We start from the raw sequence: 22,554 nt of genomic DNA on the forward strand, positions 1-22,554 counted from the left end.
AGGTTCAGAAGCTTTGCTCTAGACCCATGATTTTATCTGCACAGGGAACTCTATGTACAGAAACTCCTTCCACCAATGCAGACTGGCAATCCATCTCTAATTAATAGTATTAAAAAGTGCTCTGATGTCAATCTGTGCTCTTTCCACAGAAGTGCAGGTCTGAATAGGACTATGAAGTTAAAGGGACAGTAATCAACCAAGGGACCCTGAGGGAGGGAAGGAGTGAAGGTGGGAGAGGGACAGACGGAGAGACAGAGGCAGACAGAGAGAAACAGACTTACAGAAACAGAAATGTATAGAGAGAAACAGCATGAGAGAGAAAGGAAAGAGAAGGGGGAGAGAGAGAGGGAGGAGAGGGAGGGAGAAAGAGGGGGGGAGATAAGGAGAGAGGAGAAAAGAATGTGTCAAACATGGTGGAAATCTGATCCTCAGGATCCTGTGTCTCTGTTTATAAAACCAACACGTTAGGGACCAGCGCTCTGTTTGCCAACATACGGGAAACCCTCGGATTGGAATCATTAAAGTGTGAGCCTGAGCTTTTCGAAAGCCCATACACACCAACGTTGAGTGTTCAATCTCAATTCTTTTCAGAGCCTGGGCCCACAGCGGTGTTGTTTAGACTTCCACAGCCCATCCTGGATGAGGGCAAAGCTTTCTTTGACATGATTGTTATAACAACCAGTTCTCCACCCTCCACCCCCTATCCCCAATCCCAGCAGATCCTCCTCGGACATTCCTGAAATGTCTCTTAAGTCCTTCTTGAACGCAGCATCAGAAAGATTCAACCAGCTCTTAGTTCTTGAGCCATGGGGTAGGGCTTGCTGAAGTCCAGATGGAGAAATAGACAGAATTTTCATCATCCCAGAGGTTAAAAAAACCACCAACCACAGAGAAGACAGGATTTGGTTTTTTTCTCATTAACTTTCCTTGGCGTAGCTGGGGCTAAGCTCTCCTGGCAAAAGGAGCTGGGAACGAACCCACAAAAGAGAGGGCAGGACAACATCTTCTAAGCCGAAATGTTCCCAACCAAACACATCATAACTTTAAATGTTTATCCACGCCAACTTAAAAATGTAGTTTTTAATGGCCTCGGTCAAATAAAATCACTAAGTACATCTGTAATATTTAATAGACATTCTAAAATAAAGTGCAAACATTTATCTTCCTGATGGCACAAATCTCTCAAACTAAATGCTCCTCTCTTCGAGAAAAACCTCCAGGAGGGGCCCCACGTCACAGTGCCCAAAGCCTCCTATGCCCATGGGCGAAGAGGAAATAAATGCCAAAGCAAGAATGGATTAAATGACCCCCTCTACCCCGTGACTAGGAAAGTTGGGGATGCTCTGAAAAGATAAAAAAAATACAAAAAACCAAACCAAAACAGCTTAAAGATGAGTTTCCATTACTTTCTTACCAAATGAATATACATTGATTACATCACATGCATTACAATGGAAAGAACATTGGGTTTAGAACCAGAGATCCTAGTTTCAAGTCCCATGGCATGGGTGATATAGGGCGTGACATCTGAACATCTTGGGTCTTAGTTTCCTCCGCTGTAGAGGAAGAGGTTGGACCAGATGACCCCTCAGGTCTGTTCCAGTTTTATGACCAGACCAGGTCCCAGGTGTATGGCAGTCTTGGAGAGTGCTTGGGGAATAACGAGCATGGCCACGGGCCTTGAGCTCACGCCACAGGAGGGTTGCTTGAAGGAACAGGGCATCCTTCATCAGAGGGAGACCTCATAGCTGGCTTTAAGTATTTGGTATGAAGGAAGAAACAGGCATGTTCCGCATCTTCCAGATGTCAGAACAAGGAACAATGGGTAGAAACTTCCAAGGAGCCAATTAAACTCCATGTAGGAAAAGCTTACTAACAAGGAGGGGTATCCAAGAGTGGGCGGGACTCCCTTACTGGAGGTCTTCAAGAAGAGGGGGATGACCACTGCTCTGGAAGAGATTCTCAGACCAGACTGGGCAGAACCAGATGGCTTCTTAAGGGGAGCATGGGTTCACATTGGCCTCAGATCTCGTGTAGCTGTGTGACCCTGGGCAAGTCATGTTCTCTGTCATGTGCTTCAGTTTCCTTGTCTATAAACTGAGGAGCTTGGATGAGATGGTTTCTGAGGACTCTTCCATCTCTAGAGTTATAAGCCAATGGCACTACTCTGTACCCAGCATGGTGGGTGGCAAAAAAGGGAAAAATAAGAGACTTCTCAGCTAGAAGGTACCTAAGAGATGTTCTTATTTAATGACCTTGTTTTACAGATAGAGAAACCGAAGCCTAGGGAAATAAGGGACCTGTTCCAAGATGCACAGCTAGTTAGGGGTAGACTATGCTCTGTATCCTATCTGGCCAGAGCAAAACCATAAGAATCTGGGACTCACACCTTGCCATAGAAAAGAAAGAAGGAACAGAGGAAGACTGTGAAGTTAGGAAGGTCAATAGTGAAAGCCTTTACTGATTAGGGAAGGAAAAAAGACATACTACTTTTCAGAGACCTCCCCTGAGATAACGTTGGGAAAAAAAGTACTGAACTAAACCAAGAAAAAATATACATAATAATTAAGACATTTTAATAAAAGCATGTTTAATTCTGAGTAATGGACAAACTAAGGCAGGTCCTGGAAAAGGAATTATGAAAGCCATCTCCTCTTTCACAGCATAAAGCTGGGGAGGGGAGGGGCAGTATACCACTATTAGCCTGAAATACTGGGCACAGTGTCAGGCTCATTGTCTGTTCAGGATGGTTCTAGTTTCTTGCTGCTTATTTTTTCTGTAACGAAGGGATCCAAAGGGAGGCACAGGGTGGAAAGGACTGACTTAGAGACCAAAGACATCCAGAAAATCATGACAAAAAAGGTACTATGGCAAAAACCTGGAGGGCTTAACGGAGTTCATCCAGATTCTATTACTGCCAGATTCATCTCACTTCCAAAAGAGCGAAAAATCAGCACCATGGTTGAGGAATGAGGTGACGAAGACAGAATCGATGAGCGTGTGCAGAATGTACAGAATACCAGGGTACTGCCCATCTAGCATGGCACCAATGAGATGCGTGTCCACACGGGTGGACCCAGAGAAGCGAAATGGCAAAGCCAGACTTCAGCCCTTTGACCACAACAGTCCATCACTCTATATACATGCTTCCCTTCCCTAGTACACAGCCTGGGCAGGGGGACAGACTGAGCAAGGTCTCCTCTTCTTTTCCTACCTCACTCTCCAATTCATGCCACCTTTCCCTTCTCTCTTTCCTCCCTTTCTTTCCTCTTTTCTCCTCTCTCTGTCTTTTTGTCCTTTTCTCCATTTGTCTTTAATCTCTCCCCCTCTCCTTCTCTCTTTCTCTCCCTTTCCTTCCTTCCCCCTTCTTTGTCTCCTTTACACACACACATACACACACACACACACACACACACACACACACACACACACACACACACACACAAGGTAAGCTCAAACGCTTCTGTAAGATTCCACATTTCCCGAAGTGAAGGAATATCTATCTCTAAACTTGATGTACTAATCAATCCTAAGAACTGCTCATCCCCCACTGCTGTAGCAACAGTCCAGCAAAGCAACCTGGAAGTTAGTCTAAACTTTCCTATAATATCTTTGTTCAGACCAAAATAAACCAGTTCAGCCGGGGGTTACTGATAATAAAACAATAGCCTTATGTGCAATCAATTCATTTCTTTTTCCTGTCTACCAGAAATGAACTCGGAAGCCAACCAAACGGAGTTGTCCTGTGATTGTCCCCAAACAATCCAAGGCTCAGGCCAAGGGAAGGCATTTTCCTCAGAAGTCTATCTAGGTAAGTGTGTGTAGAGAGACCACGCTATGGAGGGGGTCCAAAGCTCAGCTGATTGTACTATCAGAACAACACTGGAATTGAGCCTGGTGACCCCAAAGGGGGCATGAGAGCAGCCAGGCATTCTGTTCCCTCCTTTTCACCCTAACAGCATATCACCCCCACAAAAAATAAACATCCACATCAACATCGAGTGTGGTTTGTAATTAATTGAATTTAAGCAATTGGTTTGAAACGATCTGGTGAAAATTATAGACCTGATCAATAGCAACTTGCATTTTGAGATTATCCAGGCCAATAGTGCCAGGCAACAGGGAAAAGAGGGGAGATACAGCCTGTAAAGAGATGAAGCTATATTAGATCATTTGAGGAAGGGGCAGTCACTGGACGGATTGGCAAAGGTTTCTTGTAGTGGCCCCTGGACTGAGCCTTGAAGGAAAACAAGGATCCATTCTAGCGGATAGCCAGTATAAAGTCATAGAGCCCAGAGATGGAAACTCAATGCTGGGGAATAAATAGCAAATAGGCCAGTTTGCTTGGAATGTAGCATGTGTGAAGAGGAGGAAATAAGTTTGGAGAGTGAACCCAGAGCCCAGTTTGATCCTGGAAGCAATAGGGAGCTTTAGCTTATTCTTGAGTGAGGGTACTAAGGTCAGACCTATGCTTGGGGAGAACATTTTGGCAAGCATATGTTGAATGAATTGGAGACTCAGGAGTACAACTAGGAGGTTACTGCAATTTGTCCAGGACAGACATGATGGAACCCTAGATAAAGATGGTGGCTTAGTAAGAGGAAGGGCAGATTAGGGAAAGGAAAGGTATCTGGACTATCTAGTCTCACCCCTAATTTTTAGAAGTGAAGACGGTAAGATCCAGATAAGTGATGTGACACGGCTAAAGTCACACAGGTGGGTAGGGTAGTAAGCCACAGAGCCAAGGTTCCAAGCCAGGGCCTTTCGTCCCACTTTTATTGAAACATCCATCGGATTTCTACATCTCAGCTCAACTTAGCCCCTGTGGCCAAGCCTTGTACAGCCACAACCATTTCTTAGTTTCCTCTCTTTTATTTTTTCTTCTTGTTCGGCTTTCAAGGTTCTGAAGCCTAGAACCCCAAATCCAGACTCTACGTCAAATGATCCACAACTAGTGGCAAGCCCCCATAGGCCCCAAACCCAACCATCAGCCACTCAAAGACCCCCAAAGTTGGCACTGAAAAGCCACCAGGAGATCCTGCCCATCTCCCCACAATCCCCTCAGTTGTTTGCAAATGTAGTCAAACTATTTACGCAGACATTTTAAACTAATGCCTCCAGCAGCACCAACACGAGTCAAACAGCCAGAATGTCATCTTCCCTTGAGTTTAAAGCCTTCTTTTCTTAGGAATCCGCTTTGTGCACCCTCTGTTCAGGCAAACTGAACAACCAGCCATCCCCTGAGTGGGACCTTCCATCCCATCTTTGCCTGTTCCTATCAGTATCCCCTACATTTCTGGGAATGTAATCATCCTCACTTCTGCCTCTAAAAGCAGAATTTTCTGCCTTCAAGGTTCAACTCAGGGGACAATGAAGTCTTCCCAGATTGCCTCCAATTGTTAGCAAACTTAGCCACTTTTTTAAAAAACAGAAATCAGGAAAGGTTTATTTTATTTAAAAAAATTAAAATCATTTTTACAATTTATTTTTTAAAATTTTGAACTCAAAATTCTCTCCTTTCTTCCTGTCTCTTCCCCATCCATTAAGAAGGCAAGAAATATGCCATCAGCTATACATACAACTTTGTTCCCCCTCCTTAATCAACTTGGCAGTTATTTACCTGTGTACATGCCACCCCACCAGCAGAACAGGGACCCCTTGAGGACAGGGAATGCTTTATCTTTGTCATGTATCTAATAAACTGTTTAGGTGCTGCAGTGTAGAGAGCTTCAGGCTGATCTGAGTTCAAATCTTGTCTCAGACACTTACTGTGTGGCCTTGGACAAGTCCCTTAACCCTGTTTGCCTCAGTTTCCTCCTCTGTAAAATGATCTGGAGAAGGAAATAACAAACCATTTCAGTATCTTTGCCTAAAAAAACCCCAAATGGGGTCACAAAGGGTCAAACAGGACTGAAAATACATGGCAGCAATAATAAATTGTTGCTGAGTTCAACTGAATTAAACTGACTTCCTAGAATTGGAAGGGCAGGCAGCAGACACTGGATTTGGAGTTCAGGGCCTGGGTTTGAATCCCAGATCTGACACTTATTACCTAAACTGTGTGACTGTGGAAAAGTTACTTTTTATCTCTGTGTCCGATTCTCTTCTTTTGGAAAATGAGGGGTTAAGACTACACGTCATCTGAAATTCCTTTCAGCTCTAAATTATGATGATATAATCCCCCAGAGCACTCATTTATCTGAAAATCACTATGTTCATCGAGAGTTGGTGTTAGTCTCAGATTTCCAAGAGATCCTTCTCAGAAGTGTCTTGTTTTCATCCTTATTTTTAAAATGGACATTTTCACTTATTTCTATTTCTCTGTCTATTTCCATGTTTCATTCAGATTGCTAAAATTGATGTTAATATCCTTTGTTTTTAAATCATGTACATTTCCCAATACATCTATTCCTCTATTTTATTTTAAGACAATGAGTTACAAGGGAAAATCAGAACTCTTTCAGGGTTGAGCAAGACTGAACAAAATGCCCACAGCAGACATGGCTAGAATTAGAGGTTCTGGTATCGACACCCCATTTTAGCGATGGGGCCTCCCTAGGAAGGAATGGGGGGATGAGTGTCTCTGCCAGGGAAGGGCAGTGCTGGGGAAGCCCGAGGGCCAGGGCACTCACCTTACATCCCTCACAAGCGCTGACGCCATAGTGATAGCCTGATGACTTGTCCTGGCATACGAAACAGGGCTTGTAAACACGAGGAGGCGGGAGCGGAGAAGGGGGGCTGGGGACAAGCTCCTCAGAACTGGTGCTTTGTGTTTCGATAGCTGCAAAAGTAGTTTTAAAAAAAGGCATTTTTAGTTCATTTTGTCAATAATACACACTTTGTTACCTCTAATCTTATGAAAAATTTCTACAAGTTGGGGCCAGAAAGAGGTCATGATGGACAGTGGTGTTCATGCCTCTATGAGGGCCCTTCTGTAGCACCTAGGCTCAGTCACATATGTGTGACCTTTGTCACTAACTCCTCTGAGCAGATGATTCTCTTTTAAATTTTATTAAGTCTTTTTTATTTATTTACTCTTTAAGTCTTTCATATTTAGATAGATCTTTTTCCTTCCCCTAAAGATCTATAAATTAATTTTCTAATTAACATTTATTTTCCCTCACCTGAAAAAAAAAAAAAAAGATAGAGAAAGGGAAGCAATCTACCCTTGTAATAACAGTCAAGCAAAAATAGCCGTCCATCCCATGACCACATCTGACAATATGTGCAGCCTCCTGACTCTCTGCCCAGAGAATGGAGGTAGGTTTCACTCTCCGTTCTCTAGTACCATTATTGTTTTACCAGTTATTCAAAATCTCAGTTGAAACTCAATTTCTTCATCTCTGAAATGGGGATTACGATAATTTGAGTTTATAATAATAATAATTGTTGACATTTTTTAAATTAAGTTTTTAAAAATTAAGACAGTTTAAAATTTGGTTTAAATGAACAATAATTTGAGTTTGAGTCTTCACTTATCCTTGAAGTGCCACAAGCAACTCCACAGGACTTATTGACAAATCATAGATGGGCTGTGGTCTGTATTTGTGGAAGGAGCTCCCACACCAGGAGTTCTGCTGATAAAATCACAGATCCTGCCTTCCTTCACCTGTATAACATTTTAAGGTCTGAAAACACTTCACTTTCTGTGAAGGACAGAAAAATATAGGATTAGGGCTAGAGTTGTAACCCTAGCTCTATTCTCCATCAAGGAGAGAATATTATTTACCCCCATTTTACAGATGATGAAAATGAGGTCCTGACAAATTGAGTGTTTCTTGCAAGGTCATACCAAAGTCTGGGAATCAGGCCCAGGTCTCTTGACTCCTAGTTGGCCCTGTCATAATGAAATGAGTTAGTATATGTGAAAGTGTAAGCTTTAAGAGAAAATGAAAGTTGTAAAACATGAATGTCCAAACAAAAGTCAAGGATTATCATTTATAATGGCTCAATACTTAGAGCTCGATATTTACCAGCTCAGGGTCTGGAAAAGTGCTTGACATCACTTCTCTCAGTGGATGCTCACAAGAGCTCTGTTGGGCAGGAATGAGGATTATCTTGTTTTACAAAGAAGGAAACTGAGGCTGAGCAAGGAAAAGCAACTTGCTCTGGGTTACACGATTGCTAGGGGTCAGGGAGTTGAACCCAGGTCTTCCCAACTCCATCCATTACACCACCCTACCCCAGGCTGAGGAGCCTGTGTTTCTGTCTCTGTTAGTTTCCTCAGAAGACTTTCGGTCAGCCTACAAGTGTGTCCTGAGTGCATGCAAAGCAGACTGTTTTCTTTTGATTGCTTACTGCTTTGGGGGCTTTTTTTCTTTTTTAAGTGACCTATTATTTCTTTGGTAAAATAAAGGAAGCTCCCAGGAAGGAACTCTATCTTTGTCTGTCTGTCTTTCTGCCCTCCCTCCCCAACTCTGTCTGTCTGTCTCTCTCTCCTCACACTCTTCTCTCTCTCTTTTCTTTCTTATCTCTCTTTGCCTGTCTCTTTCTCTCCCCTTCCTTTCTTCTCCTCTCTCCCTCCCTTCCTTTTCTCTTTCTTTTCTTCTCTTTCCCTCTCTCCTTCTCTGTCTCCTCTTCTTCTCCTCTCTTCCTCCCTTTTGTTTTTTCCTTCTTTCTCACTCTCCTTCTCTTTTTTCTCCCTCCCCCTCCCTCCTTCCCTTTTCTCTTTCTTTTCTTCTCTCTTCCTTGCTCTCCTTCTCCTTTGTCCCTTCCTCTCCTCTCCAGTCTCTCTCCCTCCCTTTTTTATTTTTCCTTTTCTCTTACTCTCCTTCTTTTCCTTTCCTTCTCTCTCCCTTTTACTCCCTCCCTCTCCTCCCTCCCTCTTGTTTGACTATGCTTGTTTCTAAAAAGGATTTTTTTTTCTTCAGTGTTAGAGAGTGAGAAAGTTGGGAAGGAAATCAAAGTTTGCAAGTGTTGCCCTCCCCCCAAAATGGAAAAAAGGTCATTGAAACATTTCTTTTTAGTTCACAGAAGTTCGGAAAGAAACCCAGACAAGCTGGATAGCTGTGAAAGTAACACACTGAATTTATTATATACTTTTTTCAGAAAAGACAGTTGTCTATAAATCTCTTTTTTCTGTTTCACTCTGGGTATGGATCTATTATCTTTTTTTTTTTTTTTGATGCTTGTTAAATTCAGAATAAAAATTCATTTTAGAAAAAGGTTTGCAAAAGCCTGTTCAGCATGGGGTCAGTGTTGCTCTGGAGGGCAGCAAAATGGCCCAGTACTCCACTGCTGCAGAGTGAGGGTGTTTATCAATGGGGGGGGGACAAGGAGGGTGAGAGCACAATGTGGTCGAATGGTCTTCCAGTCTCGGATGCAGACAATTCCCTCTCCACGCCCCACCCATAAAAGAGCCAATTTGATCTGCCATTTTCCTTCCCTTTTCTTGTCATTCACAGTCCTGGCTGAACCATCTGCTGCCTCCACTCGACAGTGCACTAGGCTCAGGGAAGATCATGAAAAAGCTGGATGATAAAATTAGACACTGGGTTGTTCTTCCAATCTGACCATTTGCTCACTTGAAAACATAATCAACTCAGAAGGAGAAATATTTTATTGCCTTTCTCTGTTTGGGAAAAATGCCATTTTTATGACACACAATATTGCCCCTGTTTCTTATTTTCACAACTCCGTCTGTTTCAATGGGAAATTCAGGGGGGAAGAGTGTTAAATTTGGGGTAAAATCCTGACTTGGGTTCCAATCCTGACCATCCTCCAATCTCCTAGTCTGACCCTGAGCAAACAAGTTAACTTCTCTGGGCTTCAAATCCCTGACTGTAAAATTAAGAACTTGGATGTGATTTTTGAGCTCTCTTCCCTCTCAGATGTCTTATCCGATGAACTGAGTGTCCACATTTAGTAAATATTACAGGTGGATGTGAAAATAAATATAGATGCATAAATAAACTTCAACAATCTTTGTCAGGATGGAAATCCCTCCTGAATAGTCAGTCATTTATTCATTTATCAAACATGTGAGCGTCAAGTATCTGCCCAGCTGTTGCCTGTTATGGATATAAGTAAACTAATAATAAGTGGTCTTTTTATAAGTTAAATCAGCAAGCCTTTATTAAGCTCCTACTAAGTGCTGGGGATATGAAGAAAGGTGAAAATGGTCCCTGCCCTCATGGAACTCAAAATCTAAGGCCAGAGCCAAACCACTGTACAGAATAAACCAGACATAATGTAGGAAGAAAGGTGTGAGCATTACAGGGGACTTTGTTATAGAACTTCCTTGTGAGGGAAAGACCGTTAATAATATTCCCATTTTAGAGATGGGGAAACTGAGGCTGAGTAAGGTTAAGTGACTTGCTCAGGGTCACACAGTGAGGAAGTGAATGAGGCAGGTCTTGAACCTAAGTCTAGCTTGCTTCCAAGTGGAACACTGTGTTCCCTAGACCATCTCACCTACTAAGTTGTTACCACTATATAGAGTATACACAAGCAGTCCCTCATCAATTACTTAGAAGATAATGAAACCACCACCACCACCACCAAGAATGGCTACTCTGGCTTCCATATTCACTCTCTTTTTATTTTCACTGCTATTATTAGTAGCCTATACCAGAACGCTGGACTTTGAGCTGGATACAAATCCTCTGTCAGATGCTTCCTGGCTGCATGACCCTGGGACATTCACTTACCCCTTCTCAGTCTCAGTTTCCTCATCTGTAAAATGGGTATAATAACAGCGCCTACCTCCCAGGGCTGCTGTGAGGAGCAAATGAGATGCTGCAAGCCTTAACAAAAATGCAAGCTATCGCTATCCTTACTGCTACTGTATAGGATCAGCTTTGTCCGTATTAGCTTTAAAATGTTATGAAAAATCTGATGCAGAAACTCTGAAGATGTGGTTTGTCAGAAAAACCCTAAAGTTCTCTTAAAGTATTATTCCAGCATCAAGCCCATGGTCTGACTTTTAGAGTCTGGTTCTTAACTGTCATTACTATGGCATAGGAAGTAAAGGCAGCCTATTGTTTTTCTCCTTCCAAAGAAAAGGGAGAATTGTAGAGTCTCTAAGGGTTTGGAAGTGTCCTCAAAATGGAGGCTCTTTGACTTCCTTATGACTCAGTTTCTTTACCTGTAAAAGGAGAGGTGCAAATGAATAAAAAAAAAAATCAAACATCCAACAAACATTCATGATGTAAATTCTATGAGCTACCCAGGAGGTACAAATACAATAAATACAATTATCCCAATTCCAAAGGAGTTTATATTCGAATGGGACAACCATACAATCGTTCCAGGGCAGTGGGTCAGATAGCAGGGCCTCAGGCTAAGCAAGGTGACCTTTAGCTCCCAATGTCATCATGAGGGCACAGGGTCTAACCCATCCCCAAAGCACAAATCCCATCCCTCAAATCTCTGACAAAGGGTTATGGGATCTTAGCTCTGGGGCTAGAATGATAATTATGATGATAGAATGATAATAGTAATTAGCATGTCTACTAAGCTTTCAGTTTGACACAGAACTTTACAAGATGATCTCATTTGCTCCTCACAAACAACCCAGGAAAGCAGATGCTACCATTATCCCTATTTGGCAGTCATTCATTATGCATTTATTAGGTGCCTACTGTGTGACAGGCATTCTTACAGAGAGAGGTTAGGTGACTTGCCCAGGATCACACAGCTAGAACCCTTCCGAGGTCAAATGTGAACTCAGCTCTTCCTGATTTCAGGCCCATCACTCTATCCACAGTGCCATGGATCTAGCTGCCTCCCTTTCCACTGTACCATGGCCAAATGATGTCCCATTAACAAGCAAGAAGCTTAGGAAAGATGGCGTGAAAAGCAGAAGACTGTTATAGTACCCCTTAAATCCCTGGTAGTTTTGAAAAAACTTGCCAAGAATCTTTTTAGTCATTTACAAAACGATTACTGTCAGTCAGTCAGTCAGTCAGTCAACATATATTAAGCACCTATTATGTGCCAGACGTGTTCCTAAGCACTGGGGATACAAAGAAAAGTAAAAGACAGACCCTGCCTTCAAGGAGCCCACAATCTAACAGGGGAGACAAGGTGCAAATAAACATGTACAAACAAGTTACAGACAGGAGATGTTGTGGCTCAAGCGCCCAGAGCATTGAGACTGAACTTCTGTATCACTGAAAATATTTTGATGCCAACTAACAGACTGAGAATCTAATGTGCTCCTCTCCTTCCTCCTCTTACTTCTAATTAAACTGCAATTTTTCTGGTGATGAAATTAATTAACTAATTAATTAATTTTGATGAAAGGAAGGAAGGGAGAGAGAGCTATAAAGAGAAAAGAAGGAAGGAAAGAAAGAAGGGAAGAAGGAAGGAAAGAAAGAAGGGAAGGAGGAAGGAAGGAAGGAAACTTTTATTAAGGTTTTCAAAGCGACTCAATAACAATAAAGTTTAACATTTGCTCTTAAAGGTTTGCAAAACACATAACACACTTGGGTCATGTGGTCTTTACAACAATGCTATGAAGCAGGTACAAATCCTGTTATTATCTTCCCCACTGGCAGAAGAAACTGATTCTCAGAGACGTTAAGTGGGTTTCCCAGGGTGAACTCATAATTAAGTGTCAGAGGTAGACCTTGAACCCAGGTCTCTTCTGACTGTAGTTTCAGCCCTATACTTGTTCTTCCACTTTCCTGGTTTCCATTGGATGGCTGTCCACTCTACTATACCAGTGAAGGAAAATAAAACATTTTTTCCTCTATGTCCCACTGCCTTGAGTAAAATCTGCCTGGGGCCAGTAAAGGATTATTACTCCACTGGCATGCTGGTTCCTCTTCAATGAGTTCAAGTATGTGGTATTTTGCAACATTCGAGGTCTCACGGGCTCTCAGTATCACCCTGAGAACACCATGGGAAAAATTCAGAGGCAAAACCAGATGGATTATTCAAGGACACTTTGTTGGTCAGTCAACAAGCATTTATTAAGTGCCGACTACATATGCTGGGCACTGTGCTAATCACTGGAGGGCCAGCACAGGCCAAAAACTATCATAGATAGTGGATGTGACCACTTCCACATATGAAAAGACTTGTCCTCAAATGTCCTTTCTACCTACAATATAGTCATCTAGAAAAATATACTTGTCCCCTTCTAGGAGGAAAAAGTTTATTCATGCCCCATCCTCATGAGAAACGGGACATGAAGTAAAAACAGAAAGTATCAGCCAATCACCAGTCTCTTTCTCTAGTCATTTTTGGTATTTAAGAGAGACTCTGTGGGCTCTGGTATCGATCTGCTTTACTGAGGTCCTGCTTACATCAATAATCTATTAGTCCTTTTAAATTAAAGTGAGATTCATCAAATGCCCTTGAGAGGCCTCAAACATCTTGCTCCTTATTTCACGCTGGTACGATCCATCTCTGGAATGATAAAATTTGAGCTAGAAAACTGTGCAGCCTCAGCAGACAATGTGTTCCGTATTAGCTCATTCAGCGATCTCTGTCAAGCCAGAAAGTGGTTTTTAGACTTCCCGTGGGGGAAAGAGGGCTATGTCATTCAATAAAACAACCACGCTCTGGCCATGCTGATGTGATTTCGGTTTTTGGAAAGCAGTCTTTGAGGAATAATTTCTGATCGGCATTTGCTCCTATGTATGCATTTTTCCTCCTTTTATTTACGTGATGGTTCTTTTCCAAAGAAGGAGTAGCGAGGAAGCATCCAAGCGGGGTGTGCAGAACTGCTAGCCATCTGTGCAGTGGGGTTTTGTCAGAGATCCGCCAAGACCAGGGAAACTGAAGTTCCTCGGACCAGATTAGATGTTTGGCACCCACTGCTAGCTAGTAAGAGTCAGCAACTGGAGATACTGAGAGGGCTCACCTCTTGGCTGGGCCCTCCAAATGGATCTCAAAAGGAGAGAGAGAGAGAGAGAGGGAGAGAGAGAGAGAGAGGGAGAGAGAGGGAGAGAAGGAGAGGGGGGGGGAAAGGGGGGAGGGGGGGAGAGACAGAGAGAGGGAGAGAGAGAGGGAGAGAGAGAGAAGGAGAGAGAGAGAGAGAGAGAGGGAGAGAGGGAGAGAGAGGGAAAGGGGGGGAGGGAGGGAGGGAGAGAGAGAGAGAGAGAGAGAGAGGGAGGGAGGGAGGGAGGGAGGGAGGGAGGGAGGGAGAGAGAGAGAGAGAGGGAGAGAGGGGGAGAGGGAGAGGGAGAGGGAGAGAGAGAACTCACCAGCTCCAACCTCTGGCCCATATTTCAAGCCCCTTTATGCTCAAAGATAACATCAACCAAGGAAAATCTACCCCAAGTTTGATTTTTGGGGGTATGACAAAAGATCTGGGACTCATTGTATGTGCAGGCCCTCCCTCACCTTGGAGGGTGTCTGCCAAGCGGAACACAAAGGCAGCCCAGCGCAGCCCCAGCCACCCAGAGGGGCTGAGGCCAGTCTTAGGTAGACATTTGAGGGATGTCTTCTCACACCCAGAGCTGATTTTCTCAGAGAAAACAAAACCTTTTCTTTTAGACTTCCCCCACTCCCTCCCCTTTATAAATATAACTTCTGTTGGGAAGGTAACACTTAGGAAACCAAACTCACCTGAGAAAACAGACTTGATCATCACCCTTCCAGCACACCTGAGAACCACTGAACCTTCCAGAAATGCCCCACAATAACCCTCTTCACAATTCCTAACATGTTTGGCATTTTTCTAAAGGTTAGATAAAGCCGCAGATAACGTTTTTAAGGGAGCAGGGTGATCCTTTGTAAGCAGTAATCTATGGTGGGGCTCACCCATGTTGACAGACTGGGGTATTTTATGTTGTCACTGACTAAGAGGCAGGCAGGCCAGGAGGCATTACGAAATCCCTTTCATTTCACTGGGATCCAAAGATTATTAAGACTATTTTAATGTACTCTCTGGACAGCTGAGTCTTTAAAAAAAAAAGAAGAAGAAAAGAAAAGAAAAAAAGCCCAGTTGTAAAGTCAAAAGCATTTCCTGTCTAGCCCCCGGGGGGATCTGGAGCTTGGAGCTCAGGGTCCCGGGTGGGAAGGAGTAATTTCAGCTAATTAGGGTGAACAGGAAAGTGTCGCATTTGGTCAAAACATTCTGTTGGCACCAAAATGAGCCGGTCTGGGAGGAGAGAGGGAGAGGGGGAGGGAGAGGGGAAGGGAAAGGGGAGAGGGAGGAGGAGGGGGAGGGGGAGGGAGAGACAGAGAAAGAGAGAGAGGGAGAGGGAGAGAGAGGGAGAGAAAGAGAGAGAGAGAGGGAGAGGGAGAGAGAGGAGAGGGAGAGGGAGAGAGACAGAGAGAGAGAAATGGGGGGGAGAGAAAGAAAGAGTGTGTGTGTGTGTGTGTGTGTGTGTGTGTGTGTGTGTGTGTGCCTGTGAATCCACTGCCCGAGTGCAAGGCACACACAGCTTACATACATTAGCCAGTCAGAGGAAACACAAAAGTTCACCCAAAGTACAAGTAATTAGAACCAGATTCTCTGCTGCGTGTGTGCATGTGTGTGTGTGTGTGTGTGTGTGTGTGTGTGTGTGTGTGTGTGTGTGTGTGTACATTTAATCGGGAGAAGTTATTTATACGCCTCCAAACGTTTGAAAAACTAACCCCATCGCGCAGATCACTCCATTTTGATTGGGTTGAATGTGAACGGCCTGCTTTTACTCATCCTTCAGGAAAAAGCTCTTGCTTCCATCCACATTTCATTCCTTCCTGAGCTACCTCAAAGGCGGCCTAAGGAAACCAGTTCCAAAATTAGATGAACTCCCCACTGGACTTTTTTTGCAGGGGACATTTTATTGCCAAAATGAATGACTCGCTTGGTTGTGACTTAGGCAGTCGAACAATCCTAATCTTTGGGAGAGCAAAGGAAGGAAAACAGAGAGGAAAAACCAAGGTTCTTGGGGAGGCCAGGCGGCCTTGACTCTGTAACCTGCCCGTGACCCGGTCACCTGGGATCCTAGCCCACTAGGCCGCTGAGTGATGAGAATTCCTGCTACTCCATCCATGCAGCCAACAGGTGCAGGTCCCGGACACGGGAGAGGAGGATGTAGACAAAGGCAGATCAGAGGCTCCAGAAATGCTGTTTTGTCATTAGCATAAATGACTTCAGAGACCTGTCCCTCTTGTCATCACCCCAGTAAGCTTACTATTCTGAAAGGCTTTGAAGGCAGGCTGAAGTTGGCAATGGGGTGAAAGACCTTCCTTTGATGTCAGGACTCTGCGATGATGTCACCCTCCACCCTGTCCTAAATACATCATTGCAGTTTATCCCTTTGTGACTGGTGTGGACATGTCCGTACGCTCATGCATGTGGCTAGTTCCAAACCACCTCTCCCTCCCTCAATGAGTAAGAAACCAGAGCTATAGCTACTCATTTTTTTTTCATCTAAAGGAAAAACACTTTGGAGACAGGGAAGGAGTAGCATGAAGACAGTTCTAGAACACAAGCTGTTTGTTGTGTGAGGAACGAAGCAGATCTAGGTTTGAGGGAAAAGGTGGACCTTTGGAAGCAGCAACAAGACGCCCTGGAGATGGTAGCCTGGGGAGCAGGGAGATGGATGAGGATGGTTGGGCTCCATGGCAGCATGGCCCAATGCTGAACCATGAAATGGAGAAATGATCATCACCTTGGGAAGGAAATGCCCCCTGTCCCACCTAAGCATGCTAGGGTAAAGCCCCGTTGGACTGTCCTAATTACAGGTTTGTGAAGAACTAAGCATCTGCATTTACGAGTTTAGAAATGAAGCTGGAGTTGGAATTAGCCTTTAATCCTACTAAGTAAATGAGAATTTCTTTTCCTCTTGCCTTCCCTGGACCTTTTATCCATTAACTCAGTGAGAAAAGTCACTGGGTCCGTTCTGATCAATACCCCATATTCTCAGTTGAGTTCTATGACATTATGGAACCCACTCTATTTTAATTCATGATCATAATTTTCCAAACCTCAATTTGTATTCAAGATATAGTCTAACTCTACAAGGCAGTTTAAGTCTACATATGTCTATCTCTATCATCTATCTATCTATCTATCTATCTATCTATCTATCTATCTATCTATCTATCTATCTATCTGTCATCTATCTATTCAGAGCATCTAATCACTCCATGTCATAGCTCCATGGACCTGGGCTATGGGCCAGAAAAAGAAATTATTCCTGGGGACTGACTTTTACTGTGGGAAGTAGATTGTATTTTCCTAAGGGGACCATGGCAGGTTCAGTAGCCACATTTCATCTTTATAAAGCACGTAGTTTTTTTTTGTTTTTTTTTCTTTGCTTCAGGGACCAAGTTCATAGGTTATTGTTTTAGGGGATTAACATATCTATATCTCTATAACATACCTGTAAAAGACACGAAGACAGCTGATTTCAGGGCTCAGATAAATTCTCTCTCATAATCTTTTAATATCCCAATCCATCTAACTACTTATTAATGATCTGAACCAGGGTTCGGAGTGAACCCATGCTCAAATGACCTTCAGCTTGCAGATGGAGCTAATTGCGTAACAGTATTAAGGACCCTTCGGAGAGGTTATCTCAACTTGAAGAATGCCCTAGTTTAGCACATGCATGACAAAGAGTAGTTGCTTAATACATGCCTGTTGGATGAATAAATGTTCCCTCTATTCTGTGGTCCAATTTTAAGAGTGGAGACCTCCGATACCAAATATAGTCATTCATTCTAATTTACAGCATGTGAAGCACATGGAATTAGGTTCACCAAAAGTATATTTTCTTTGGTGCCTAATTCCATGTTTATATATCAGAAAAACACTTTAAAAATGCTCTTGTCAGTAGCAGCAGCAGATTTAAGGAGAAAGAAAACTTTCAAGAGTTGAAGGAATGATTAAAATTTGGACCAATGACACCATGGGGGGGGGGGGGGTTCCTGACTTGTGGGTGCATTAGATTTAAGTGAGGCAGAGTTGCATACACAAAGTTAACAACCTCACTTTCTCTTCCAGAGTCATCGAAGTCCAGGTGCAGGACAAAACTCAAAAGCAGATCCAGATATGTCCCAGCTAATGGCATAGCCTTCAAGTGGTGAGATGCAGCAGAAAATATGTGACTTAGACTGGAGAGGCTTGCCCTTATTCCTACCATTTTGCATCTTAGGCAAGCCATGACAGTCCTGTTCCTCAGTTTCTTTATCTGTAAAAGGAGAATCCTAAAATCTAGACCACTTGTTTCAAACAGAGGTAGCATGGGGCAGTGGATGGAGAGCTCTTGGAGCCAGAATGATTTGAGTTCAAATCTCTAAGAGCTGCTAGATGTGCGATGCTTGGAAAGTCACCGAATATCCATGAATCTTAGGCTTCGCTTCCCTAGGACTTCTCAGTTACTTTATTCAAAGAGGGGGGAGGCAATTCTCATACCTAGAGTTCCCCACACTGAATTTCAGGCCAGAGCAACACTGTTCAGCTCCCATGGCCCCCGGCTCAAAGGAGCAGGCTTGGCCTCAGTACTGAGGGACGTCAGCGCTGGCCTCTGCAGATCCTTCAGCCCTGCCCTTTGGGAGGTGACAGATAGATTCCAAAGCTTGTTGCCAGAGTTAAAAACAAACACACACACGCACTCATGCATAGGTAGTAGCCCTAGGAGCAAGGGCCAAGGAGAGACTTGGAGGATTCTCAAGGAAAAACTCCTTCAGGAGGAGGAGGAGGAGAAAAAAAAAGTCCTGTCTCCTTTCCAGCAGCGATAGAGCAGCAAACTAGGAAAGTCCCAATAACGGAAGCACAGGAATCAAAAATAAAATATTGGCCCTTCCCCAGCACCTCCCTCCTTCCCGCGAAGAATAACTTAGGCCCAGGGAGAATGGGGGTGGTAGCTTTTAAGACAAATACTCCAAAGTCTCTTGGCTCCAGACCAAGGGCTTGTGACTTGAGGCCGTCAGGAGTGATTATCTGTCAGGCCCAGTGTTGCACGCACAGACTCCCTGCTTTGGGAACTCGCTGTGAGGAGAAGGAGTCTGGGCCTCCCACCCTCTGAACTGGAACTTCCTCTCTCACTAATGGCCCCCACACTTGCTCTTAAAAGAAACAAGACTTGGAAGAAGAATAAAATGGAGGCTGAAGATGGGCAATGACCCTCCCAGTTTGGGAGCTGGATTTCCTCCGTCCCCTAGAGGATCAGGGCTGGTTGCTGCAGCTTCTGTTGGGCCCGTAAGGGTTTTCTGCAAAGCAGGGGTAACTGAGCCGTAAGAGACAAGGTGAGGATCCCTCCCAAACTTGACTATTACCAAAATGGCTTTGCTAAAAGTCTGGACATAACACATATCAATAAAATGAGCATTTCCATGTACTTTCTATACATTTCTACGCAGAGGTGTTAGTTAAAAAATGATAAACTTGTTCCTTCCTTAACAAAAATGGCATGATTTGGGGAGAAAGGAGAACATAAGGGTCTTTGGAAACAGCTGAAGTTATAAGGTCATAAATTGTTGGATACTTTTTCCTTTCCCCTACACTGGAGAGAAGGAAAAATAATGATGATGATGATGATGATGATGGAGTGGTATTTCCATGGCAATGTAAGATTTGCAAAGTGCTTCTTACAAATATCGCATTTGCTCCTTACAACAATCCTGGGAGGTAGATAGTATGATTATACTCATTTTACAAATTAGGAAACTGAGGCACACAAAGGTTAAGTGACTTGTTCAAGGTCACACAGTAAGTGCTGGGATTTGAACTCAGTTCCAAGGATCCCCTTTCACAGTGTCTTTGTGACTTAGTGTGACTTTATGAACCCTATGCCTCTAGGCTTGGGACTGAAGAAAGTGAGCCTGAGAGAGGAATCTTGCAAGGTAAGTGACCAATATTCATGTAAAGACAAGGAAGATCTGAGGATGAGGAGGAATGAACAACTGGGGAAGTCTTACTGAGGAAGCACTTTGTAATAAAGGAAACTGAGCCCAAATCCCCAGAGGAAAATGAAGACATTGTAACAATTTCTGTAAGAATTCCTGAACTGACCAAGAAACCATACTGAAATGTGGAAGCAGATGGCAGAGTTCAGACCAGGATAATCAAACCAAATGCCAAAGAAAGAAACCCCAAGCTTAACCCCACAAGAAGCAACATAGTTAAGCTTCAGGATTACAATATCAAACACATTTTGGAAATGACAAGAACAAAACATTTCCCATTCAAAAGAGAATTAATAATCATAGTAACACATTTATGTGTTTATAAAGAGTTGAGATAAAAATCAGAATTATATATAGAAAAGCAAAGAAGATCAAGCGGCGCCCCAAGATATTATATCCTACAAAACTAAACATCAAAGAAGCTAACTGAAGTTTAGGCAAAGTGGAAGAACTCATCATTCCTTCAAAAGAAATTAAAGGTGAGGACAGCTGACACAGAAGTGTCTAACTAGAAAAAAGTTAAACACTTGTGGACAGCCCAAAAAGAAGACTAAGAAATGAAATGTTTGTTTATGTTTTTTGTTTAATTTTCTATTTAAAAAATGCATACAAGTGCAGCTAGGTGACACAGTAGATAAGAACATGGGCCCTGGAGTCAGGAAGACCTGAGTTCAAATCCAGCCTTAGACACTTACTAGCTGTGTGACCCTGAACAAATCACTTAACCCTGATTGCCTCAATAACAACCATCAAAACAATCCTAAACCAAAAACTCCTATGTTGTGTCCGAGCCAATGAGAAGGCAAAGACAGATTCTAGGGAGTCAAAGATAAAACAGGAAAGATCTTGAGAAGGAAGGAGTGAATTCTTATTTCAGGGAGAAAGTATCATTTCCTCATTAGTAAACTGATATTAGAGGTGAAAGATAATAGGAGAAACTCCTAGTAGATGGGGAGAGGAGAAGGGGGGACAGAGGGACCTAGGAAAACCCAGGATAGGACTTAAGAGGAGAGGTAGATGTTAGTTAAAATTGATAAACTTGTGCTACCTTAACAAAGATGGCATGAGGTAAGGAGAAAGTAGAACATATAGGTTTTTGGAAACAGACTGACTCAAGGCTTTTAATTTCTGGAATTAGTGGGAGAGTAAGGATAGAACATTTTGGGGGTGGAAAACAAAGCACGCAATGGAAGATGAGCCACCTCCCCCAGCACAAATAGCCCACTAACCATGCTGTAAAGTGACCCCAGAGACAAGAGAGGGTGAAACAGGGTCTTGCCTCTACGTTTGCCAGGGTTATTGGTCATTTCAGGAGATCAGCTTTTCCAAGATGGTATCTTGTGTCATGGTATTAGTTCACAATAGGGAGAGGAAGTGATGGGGGAGGTCAGGGGGAATGGCACACAAGGGGGGCAGACCATCAAGTCAAATGATGAGGGAAAAGGCAAAGAACAGGATTGGTCACCCTAGCCTAGCTTAAAGACCATTTCCTGATGCCTTTGTGAAGAATTAACATCCCTGGGAATAGATTTTAGAGAATCTGACATGGAAAAAGGAGTAAAGACAGGTAGGGATGAAATTCAAGCCATTTTTCTTAAAAAGGGTTATTACAAGAAAACGTCACTGAAATAGGAGAATGGCTCAGATGGAGAGGACAAGGACAGAGAGGATTAGGTCTCCTGCTCTCATGTGAACAAGCTGAATTCACACCAGAAATCCAAGTGTGATAGGACATTAAGGAAACAATTATCATAATTAATACTTAAAACAACCCAAATAACTAAAACTCCTTTGACAACACACAGCATTCTTATATGCTAAAAACCCTAAAAGGAAAGGATATGAAAGAGCTTTCTTTAAAATAGTAAAAGCATGCTGTAGCACCATTTGTAAAGAGAAAACACTTTAAAAAAGGGGGTAATGCAATCATGTCTAATCCTTCTATCATCGTTTGACCTAGGTTTAACAACGATAGGACAAGAGAACAGTATTAAAAATATGGATGTGGAAGAGAGGAGACAAATTTATCTCTATTTGAGGATGACAAGATGGTTTACTTAGAATGCTCCAGAGATTCATCAATGAACTGGAGATGATGAGTTGTTTAGTAAAGTAGCAAGATATAAAATATAGCCATAAACATAATTAGCATTTTGTTTTACTATAACAACTAAAAGAGAGATGGCTTCATTTTATGAATAGAGAGCTGCTGCAACTAGGAAGATTTGGTTTCAAATTCTATTTATGACACATCTTGGCCATCACAAGGCAAGTCACAACCTCTTGGGGTTCAAGACACCTTTCCAAAACTATTACATTACAGAAAGGAGCCTGATCTGTATTGGGAGAGAGAGTTGCTTCATGCAAGAGTTCCCTAAACCAATGAAATCACAGATCAAGTCACTATCCCTATCTCTAAAAATAAAAACAAGAAATAAAAGAAATATTCCATTCAAAATAACTTTGTTTTCAGTTGTTTCTCAGTTGCGTTTGACTCTTTGTGACCCCATTTGGGGTTATCTTGGCAAAGATATGGGGTGGTTTGCCATTTCCTTCTCTGGCTCATTTTATAGGTGAGAAAACTGAGGCAAACAGGGGTAAGTGACTTGCTCAGGGTCACACAACTAGTAAGTATCTAATGTCAGATTTGAACTCAGGTCTACCTGATTCACTGATCCACCTAGCTTCTGTCAAACTGACTACAAAATACACAAAATGTCTGAAAGCTAAGACACATATAAGATTTATATAAAAACA

The 22,554-nt window shown here is 42.8% G+C and overlaps 1 protein-coding gene across 3 annotated transcripts in view; it reads right to left on the reverse strand.

The window, feature by feature from the left end:
• RARB (retinoic acid receptor beta) overlaps positions 1-22,554 on the reverse strand; it is a 176,155-nt gene that overhangs the window by 119,190 nt on the left and 34,411 nt on the right. For 2 of the 3 annotated variants that reach the window (XM_072651165.1, XM_072651167.1), the window contains exon 2: positions 6,633-6,781. In XM_072651165.1, coding sequence (XP_072507266.1) covers positions 6,633-6,781 — 149 coding nt within the window. Of the gene's footprint in view, positions 1-6,632; positions 6,782-14,520; positions 14,563-22,554 lie in introns of those variants that run through there. The other variant, XM_072651166.1, reaches the window with a different exon arrangement.

Source organism: Notamacropus eugenii, chromosome 3 (genome assembly GCF_028372415.1).
Source record: "Notamacropus eugenii isolate mMacEug1 chromosome 3, mMacEug1.pri_v2, whole genome shotgun sequence".
Classification (NCBI taxonomy): Eukaryota; Metazoa; Chordata; class Mammalia; order Diprotodontia; family Macropodidae; genus Notamacropus; species Notamacropus eugenii.